The following is an 8,762-nucleotide window of genomic DNA, read 5'->3' as shown; positions in this document are numbered from 1 at the left end:
CTCTTACCCAAAGATCCATGTGATGCTGAGGTCCCCAAAAATGTGTTTTCTGACTGGCTCAGGTGGCCCTGGGGCTGCTGCAGGAAATGTGAGGAGAGGCTGACAGGAGGGGACGGGGATGCTGAGTGGAAGGAAGCAGAACTGCCCAAGGAACCAGGGATGTTCACGGGCGCAGAACTCTGCAGCAAACTGCCACCTGGAAGAGAGGCCCCGGAGGGCCAGTAAGGGCAGGGCAAGCGATGCGGAGCCACACCAGCAGGGGGCAGCTCATGTGCCCATCTTGGGCCAGGTTGGACCCCCTACGAGCCCTCCCTCGAGTGCTGCCCGCCCGCTGCCCAGTACCAATTGTGATGCTGCCTGGGTGGGGCACTGTGCTGTTATCGAAAGTCTTCTCTAGGGCGGCCACCCCAAACTCGTTCAGGTCCAGGTCATCCAAGGCAGATTCTGGAGACAGACAGATTGGGGTGTGAGCCTCCTTGCCTCCTGAGAGGCCACACCACCCTGAGGTTCCAGGCCTCGCCCCCAGGACCCACCTGCCCTCTACTGCCTCCTCTTCACGCTCAGTCCCACTAGACCCATGCTCTCGAGCCTCTGCCTGTCGGGCTGCTGCTCTGCCAACACAGACGCCCTGCGCTATCTGCCTCGCCAAGTCCAGCTCAAATGGCACACTTTTCCGAAATCTTCACTGATACCTCCAAGGAACCCAATGCAGGGTTCCTGACTCTGACAGAGGTCTTGTCTCCTGCTGTTACAGCTCATATGTCTCATCCCTGAGTTCTCTGGGGGGCAAGCAAGCCTCTGGGCCCTCAGTGGCTACTGCATAGTAGGTGCTTGACAAATATCCACTGCCCTCTGCTGGACTAGACTGGGAAGCTGGGAACAACAGGAACACCCTGTCTGCGTCTCTTAACATCCCAGTGCTTAAAACACGATCTGGCACAAAGTAGCACCCATAAATGACTGCTGAGAGAGAAGGGCAGTGGCTTCAAATGGCCAGGAACTCTGAGGACAGTTGTGCAGGCTGTTCACTACACAAGGATACTTAGTGAGAAAATGAGTGAGGGCTGAATCACCTATGTCGTGGAATGAGACTGCACTTGTCCAGAGAAAAGAGTTATGTCTTTCTAATTTGCACAACAGAGCAAACTGAAGGGCTACTTACTTTCCTATAAGGGCTAGTCTTGGGCCACACCTTGGGCTCATTTTCCCTTTTCAAAGGGCTCAGAGTGCCCACCCTCTGACTCTCTCAAGATAAATGTCTACTGGTTTGAATCTCACTCCAGGGACCTAGTTTCTCTAACTCCAGATCCAGTCCTGGACTTGGCAACAGAAATGGCCTAATTACCTATGACTGACTCTACCGTGTCGCTGGTGGGATAGAAGGGCAGAGCATTTGCATTCATGCCAGGGACGCTGCTGGTGCCTGCAGGGCTAGGGGGAGTAGCTGCCAGGCTGGAGGTGATACTAGAAGAGATGCTTGAGGTCAGGGGGCTGCCCACGGGAAGGATGCCCAGCATGTCCTGCAACGAAAGAGTGAGGAGGAAGCAATAGGATGCCTGCTCATGGAGGCCATGGCCAGGGGCTAGAGATGGGGGCTGGGAGGGGCAGAAGGAAATGGTGCATTCCAGCTCTCATCCAGATGCCCCCATACCCAGACAGGACCCCACCCACTTGACACCTTGTTGAGAGGCTGGAGTTGGAGAGCTGTGCCTTGCAGGCTGCAGGGCCCACTCACCCTAAGTCCTACAGTAGGGGAAGGGAGAAGTTAAGTCCAGGGCCTAGCACAGTACGCCGTTCAAGAAATATTGTTTTTGACTGATGAGTGAGTCCAGCAGGTGACAGGTTCCAGGGTTTGACCGGACCCTCTCTGGATTTGGGGCTGGGGCCCCACTTTAGCCCTGCCCTCAGCTTGTGGGGAAAGCAGTGGCCCCACTCCCTGAGGCCGGGGATTCTGGGCCTATCCTATCAACAGCAAGTGCCAGAAGGGGAGACACGGGGCTGAGAGCTATATACCTGTTTGGGCTGAAGCAGAGGCTGCTCTTGACTCCTGGGCTCTAGTGAGTGGGGTTTTAACTTGGCCTGAGAGAGAAAAGTCAAGAGAACAGGAAATGAGTATGGTCCTAGGGAGGGCCCCTGAGTCCAGGAGTCCTCCCAAGCATCAACCTGCCATGGCCCACTAAGGCTGACGGCACCTGTCACGCAATTCCCCTCTGCACCACGTACCCTGCTCTCCACCCCCACCCTTACTCCTTTCCCTACCCTAGGAACCAAGGGAGCTGTTCCTCTTCTCCCTGGTGACTCCAAGCCTCAGGTAAGACCAATTAGAGACCCTCTGCCCTGCTCCCCAAGGCCCTGTCACTCCATCAAGGTGGCACAGGGCAGGGGAAAGACCAGCTATGGGGTCAGAAGACCGAGATAGGAGTCCCTGCTCCTCTATTAACTGGCTCCGTCACAGGGTGAGGTACCTGGCTATGCTAACCTTCCTGTCTTCGCCTGTAAAATGGGACGGCCTCACTCCCTCTGCTTAGTGTTGCAGAGGCTGAAGACAGGGACCTCCTAGCTCCCAGTCATATTCCCCATCATTGGGCCAAGACAGCCCTCCAGGGCTTCTCCTGACCCATGCAGGGAGAAAGCTAACGTCACTGGGCTTCCCCTTACATCCCTTACCTGGCATTTAAAATTTTTCAGGTACTCAGCTCCCACCTGGTCTTCCCTCTCAAAGCCAGGAGCCTTCTTATAGCTGCCAGGGGCGAGGCCAGACTCCCCAGGGAAGACAATGCCTTCCAGGTTCGGGGGCTTCCTGATGGAGCCCGGGGGGGAGCCACAGAGATTAGATGGGCTTCCTAGATTGCTGTTTCTACAGAGGAGCTGCAGAAAAGAAAGGGAGTGGCTTTGTGGGCAAAATGTGGGCTGGGGCATGGCCCATCCTCCATCCCCTCCACAGAGGGAGATTCTTCAGCAAGGGGCTCAGTTCTATTTTCATCTGTCAATGGGCAGCAACTACCATGCAGGGACCCCGAACCTCAGGAGGAAGTTATGCGGGAGTGTGACAGAAGGCTTGTGTCCCTTCTACCAGCTCTATTCAGGCTGACCCACACAGGCTCTGGGTATACCACCCTCTACCAGATTTTGACAGAAAAACCCTGGGGCAGAGAAAGAGTAGAACCCCTTGGCCTGAGGCAAAACACCAGGGCCCACCCCAGGCACAGGCTGGGAGGGAACTGGGGGCATTAGAGGCAGGTGTTGACTCCTGGCTAGGCATGGTGCCCACCCACTCCCTGGACAGGCACGTACAGCGCTGAGGTCAGGGGCATGTGGGCTGGAGGGGCTCACAGGCACCGAGTCTCCGGCAGCAGATGGCATGTATAAGACGGGACCCGGCTGAGTGGGGCTCGACACAGCTGAAGAAGGTTGTAGATCGTCACTGAGGGGTGGCTCTGCAAAAGACAGGATCAGGGTGTCAGCAGGCTCCTGTGCCAGCTCTCTCCCTCCAAAAACACACCTGGGTCTTTTTCAAAGGAGACCATGCACCCCCTGTACACAAAGGGAAGGCTCCTACCTTCTTTCTATTAATACTGTATACTGTGCACTTACTTTGCACCTGGCAATTTGTATTAACTGTGAATCTTCACGACTAGAAGCAGCAAATAATATTGTGATCTCCATTTTACAGATAAGAAAACTGAGGCTCAGAGAGGTAAGGTTAATCTCCTTAGGTGGTAGAGCTAGGAAACAAAAGAGCTGGGATTTGAACTCTGATCTGTACTACTCCAAAGCCTGAGCCATTAATTACTTCTCTGTGTTGCCTCAAGCAGTGGGCCCAGTTGCCCATGGCTGGGGATGACCTCTGTGCCAATATATATTCCCCCCTCCCAGGGCCTTCTAATCCCAGAGATAAGGCCTGAGCCTGAAAAGAGGTGAAGGACAATCGGAGCAGTGGCTTGTGGTGGACACGAGTTTTAACTTGAGCTCCATCTCCGAGATGGGCAGTGGTGGTCTAGAGTGCAGTGTAAGAACCGAGAGCCGCGCTGTCCGACGCAGCAGCTATGAGCCCCATGTGGCTATGAGGGGCTGGTCTGAACTGAAACATGCTGCACCTACCTATTCGAGTGTGCAATAGATTTCAAAGACTTCATTTGGAGCAAAAAAATAATAAAATCAATAATAATATTGATTTTTTACACTATTTTTGAAATGATTATCATTTTGTATTGAATTAACTAAAAATATATTGTTAAAATTTATTTTATTTTTTTTAAAGATTTTTTTATTTATTTGAGAGAGAGTGAGAGAGAGAGCACATGAGAGGGGGGAGGGTCAGAGGGAGAAGCAGACTCCCCGCTGAGCAGGGAGCCCGATGCGGGACTCGATCCTGGGACTCCAGGATCATGACCTGAGCCGAAGGCAGTTGCTTAACCAACTGAGCCACCCAGGCACCCCAAAATTTATTTTTTTTTTAAACATAGTTACTAGAAAATCTAAAATGACATGAAGGTTGCACTATATTTTCACTGGACGGCTCTGCTCTCAGCAGGATGGAGCTCCATGTTTCATTAGTGATGTCTGCCATGGATGTGGCACGGGGTGGCTGCTGAGATCTGCCCAGTTGGCTCCGTGAGGGCACCTCACCTTGCCTGGGACTGTGAATGCCTGACTAGGGGCCCGGTCCTGCTCTCTATCTCACGACCTTGGAAACTCCAGGGTTTGAGACCATTTCCAGGGGGTTTGTGCAGGGGGGCCAGAGTTTCCAGTGAGGACAGAGACCGCTGCTGGCTGGCAGATGAGAGGCCACTCCTCTGACTGAGCCTGAGCAGAGGGTGAAGGGAGGAGAGGGCAGAGAAGCCAATGGGCACAGCATACGTTCTACATGGGCGAAGGCGCAGAAAGGTCCTCGGGGACAGCTGCCCGACTGCTGCATGTCGTTGCACTTGGTGGATTTATAGATCTGGAGGATAGAGCAGAGGCAGGTCAGGCTCAGGCAGAGAGGAACAGGCAGGCATGGGTGCCTTCAACACAGGAAGGTGAGCCTAGTAATCTAACCTTTCTCCTCCGCATGCCATGCCACTTCCCTAAGTCTCTCCCTACTGACTTCTTGATACTCAAACTCCTGAAGCAGATATGGCTACCCCCATGCCAAGGACACCCTCCCTTCTGGGGTCACAGGTTCAACCAGCCCTGCTTCGGCCCTCACAAGGGGATCTTCTTCATGCTGCTTCTCCACTCAGGGTCTTGGCCAGGGCTGTGACTTCCAAATGTCCCTCTGGACATTAAGGAAGCCAAGATCACAGGCAGCACCCACGCACCAGGGGGCACCCTGAGTTGGGATCTATGTCTAACTTTCTACCCTGCTGTCTACAACCCACATAAGGTGGCCTCTGTCCATATGTCTATCTCGGGATGTTTTAGCCTCCATGTACCCATGGACAGCATGTGCCTCTATATACCCTACCAGATCTTGGGACACTGACATGGCCCAAGGCTACACCATGGGGCCAGTGGGCGGAGGAAGTACAACAGGGAGGTTGCTGGTACTCTAAGCTCTGATCTGAAACACCGGGAAGGGGCTTTCTTTTTTAAATCCCCACGTCACTAGATTGTAAGTACCATGAGTGGTACAAAGCCCAGAATGGCCAGGTCACTATGCCCAGTCTATGCCTTCCCTGTCAGGAGGCTGGGGGGAAACAAAATTGGGAGCAGGGGGCTGCTCAGGGACTACGGGCTCAGAACAAGGCAAGTTACCAAATCAGGGTACAGGGCTCCTTTAGGCACTGCGTGGATGGCGGCCTCTACCAGGATGGTGTCAGCATGAGTTCTGCCACATCTGCCCAGGTCCTCCTTTCCTTTTTCCTTGCTTCCCCAAAAGGGCACGTTAAGCCACCCACAGACCTCACAGGGCCCCAGCCCCAGGCCAACGCCCACCTCTGGGTGGAACTGCTGCTCCGTGCGGGTGTGGCAGTACTGGCAGGCATCTCCGTTCTCACACTTGCCAGGGTCTCCCCACTCATCCCCATGTTTTACGTTCGGACACGGAGATGACCTGGTCCAATCAGATGGCAGGGTCAGAGCGACGCAGGAGAGGGAGAGATTAGGAGCTGGGGAATGCCAACTAGAGGCCTGTTCAGGATCCCTCTCTGGTCTCCCTGCTTCACAGGGCCAGGCTCACAAAGAGAAAAGATGAGCTACAGAGAGCCTTAATGGAGCCAGAAGCCAGGCTCTGCTTCTGTGGTGCAGCATGGCTGTTATCAGCAAGAAGGACACTTTCTGTCCCCTTCTGCCAGGTCTTCATGCCAAGTATTTTGCAGCTCCAGGAGAGCCAGGCTATAGCCAGAACCATACTTCCCACACGATGGCTTGGCCCCGGCAGTTGTCCCTCAGGATCAGAACTGGGGTGGGTCTTAGAGATGATCTGACCCAAGACCCTCATTTCATAGCAGAGGAGGATCCCAGAGGACTCCCCATCATTCAGCTTATCCTGCTATTTCCCCCCCCCCCCCCCTTATACCTGGGCCCTGCAACCCTGTAATCCCCAGGGCTGGCCTCCCGGCCTCCCTGCGAGCACACTGGAAGCAGCCCCCGCCACAATCCCTTCCCTGCCACCCCTCCCGCCCATGACTGGCCTGCCTGGGCCAAAGGACCTGTATTTGTGTTTCCGGGGGCTCCGCCGCCGGTCCTTGCTGTTGTGGTAGTAGGGACAGGCATAACCCTGGCGGCACAACCTCGGGGGCTTCTTGCACGGCTCCGTCTTATAGTTCCCCAGCACATAAGCAGTCTCTACACAAGGGGGCCAGAGGCAGGGGTCAGGCAGGTGGGGCAGGAGAAGCCACTTGGGAAAGGGTCCAGGAGCTCCGGCCACCTCCTCATGTGCCAATGCCAAGACTGAGACCCAGCAGAGAGGTTAAGAACACCATCCCTCACTGGAGACACTCAAGGCTCACAGGATCAAAAAGGGCAACCTCAGGAGGGTCAAGAACACCTTTATATAAACATACCTAAGGGCAAAACGTGTCTGGGGAATGTCCCCAGAAGTGCCCCCAAATGAAAGGACTGTGGTTGGATGTAAGGTGGGATGAAGAAGTGGCGGTGAGCCAAATCCTTAGGGCAGCTATGGGCAGGAGAGGAGAGAGGACAAACATCTGGCAGAGGAGGCACAGCCATTTGTGGGGCCACCTTTACCTTGCCACCGTGGCTCCTCACTGAGGATTTTTTCTATCATGGCATGGCTCGCAGCCCCAGCCGTCTGGCCCTCTATGCTGCCCTCTACTGTGGTCTGGCCGTTCTGCAAGGCCTCCATGGCCTGGAGCTCTCTGGGAGGAAAGGAGAGGACAGAGAGCGGGGACGGGGCATGAGAGGGGAAGCAGAGCGCCAGCCCCTGCACTCCATCTATGGCAGTCCCCGTGTCAACAGCCAGGCCCCCACCCTGGCCCACAGCCATCAGCCCAGCATGGCATCCAGCCCACCTGATGTCGTAGACAGGGGAACGGAGGTCATGGGGCCCGTGGGCAAAAGCACAGTGCAGGCCGTTTTTGGTGCAGTTGCCTTTTGAGTCTGTCTCGTGGATACAGATTCCAGTTTTGTAGTAGCGCAGGTGGTACCTGCGCTCAGTGTCCCCTGTGGTCCTGTGCAGGAATGGGCACCTGAAACGTTGCGGGGGGGGGGGGTGTCACTCACCTTTGCCCCTGGAGCCTGGGCAATCAGCCCCTGCCCTCCCCTCCCGTCCCTGTTGAAGGCTTTCCCCATGACCCACATGGTGTGCTGACTGAGGAGGCCAGCAGTGATGGGCCCTGCTGCGGTAACAGACCCCCCCCTCCCACCACCTGTTGGATGCTGTAGCTTGATGGGGGCCCATCAGGGCCCAGGATTCCCACTTCAGCCTGCTCAGCAAGTCCTCTCAGAGGCTACTTGGCCAGGGCCCTGGGCTGACTTGAAGAGAAGCTCCAGAGGGGGGCACACTCCTGGGAGCGCAAGTGCTGGCTGGATCTGCAGGGGTCCACAGAGAAACGGCCTGCTCAAAGCATGGGCGTACCCTCTCATGCCCCAGTGCCTTATTAGGCTGGGGTCAGGGGCCTCAGGGGGTGGGAGGGAATAAGCCTTGTACCTCTGGGAGAAGTGTGTGCAGGGATGGTTCAGTGAGTTGTACCCACAGACCCCCAGCAGTGCTTCCCATTACCACCTCTGCAAGGCTCAAACAAGCAGGGTCAACAAATGCTCCCTCTCAGTGATGTCCCCAGGCTTGCCTTTTCTTCTACTTAGCAGAAGAAAAGCCTGTGTAGGGTTTCCCAAAAGTGGGTAAAGAAGAAGGGGCCTCTCCCAAAGGATGGTGGGGTCTGAGCCCAGGTCCAGGCCACAGGAAGGCAGGCCAGGCTGCAACAGTACTCCCAAAAGCAGCCTCTGGTTGGCTTCTCAGACTCTGCCTGGCCTATTCTAAGGGCATGTGACTCAGGAGACATGAGGCTCCCCTGAGAGCAGGCTGCAGGGAGGGGAGGGGGAGTACTCACTCGTCGCCCTCCGGGCAGAGGCCTGTGGCCTCGTCGTACTTGGTGCAGTAGACGTCGGGGCTGTAGTTGAAGGTGCCGTCCCGACGGCGGATGGACCGGCGACGTCTCTGGTTCACGAAGTGCCAGTGGAAGCAGGTGTAGGGCCGGTGCTGAGTGCATTTGTGTTGCACAAAGAGTGGGCACTGCTCCGTGCGGAATTCCTTCAGGTACCTGCAGGGAGAGCCCCCACGCAGGGTGGGCCAGGAGCAGAGACTTAAGCCCCTTGCT

General features: G+C 55.6%; 1 protein-coding gene across 7 annotated transcripts in view; it reads right to left on the bottom strand.

The window, feature by feature from the left end:
• UNK (unk zinc finger) overlaps positions 1-8,762 on the bottom strand; it is a 33,213-nt gene that overhangs the window by 5,878 nt on the left and 18,573 nt on the right. For 5 of the 7 annotated variants that reach the window (XM_027625004.2, XM_027625000.2, XM_027625002.2 and 2 more), the window contains 12 exons: positions 8,496-8,705; positions 7,458-7,634; positions 7,174-7,304; positions 6,636-6,771; positions 5,920-6,037; positions 4,861-4,945; positions 3,295-3,437; positions 2,668-2,868; positions 2,014-2,079; positions 1,346-1,520; positions 343-444; positions 8-196 (listed from right to left, as the gene is read on the bottom strand). In XM_027625004.2, the coding sequence (XP_027480805.1) occupies positions 8-196; positions 343-444; positions 1,346-1,520; positions 2,014-2,079; positions 2,668-2,868; positions 3,295-3,437; positions 4,861-4,945; positions 5,920-6,037; positions 6,636-6,771; positions 7,174-7,304; positions 7,458-7,634; positions 8,496-8,705 (1,733 nt within the window). Of the gene's footprint in view, positions 1-7; positions 197-342; positions 445-1,345; positions 1,521-2,013; positions 2,080-2,667; positions 2,869-3,294; positions 3,438-4,860; positions 4,946-5,919; positions 6,038-6,635; positions 6,772-7,173; positions 7,305-7,457; positions 7,635-7,814; positions 7,954-8,495; positions 8,706-8,762 lie in introns of those variants that run through there. The other 2 variants (XM_027625005.1, XM_027625003.1) reach the window with 2 other exon arrangements.

The sequence above is a fragment of the Zalophus californianus genome, chromosome 16 (genome assembly GCF_009762305.2).
Source record: "Zalophus californianus isolate mZalCal1 chromosome 16, mZalCal1.pri.v2, whole genome shotgun sequence".
Classification (NCBI taxonomy): Eukaryota; Metazoa; Chordata; class Mammalia; order Carnivora; family Otariidae; genus Zalophus; species Zalophus californianus.
Note: the sequence above shows the minus strand (reverse complement) of the source record. Positions and strands in the feature narration are given on the sequence as shown.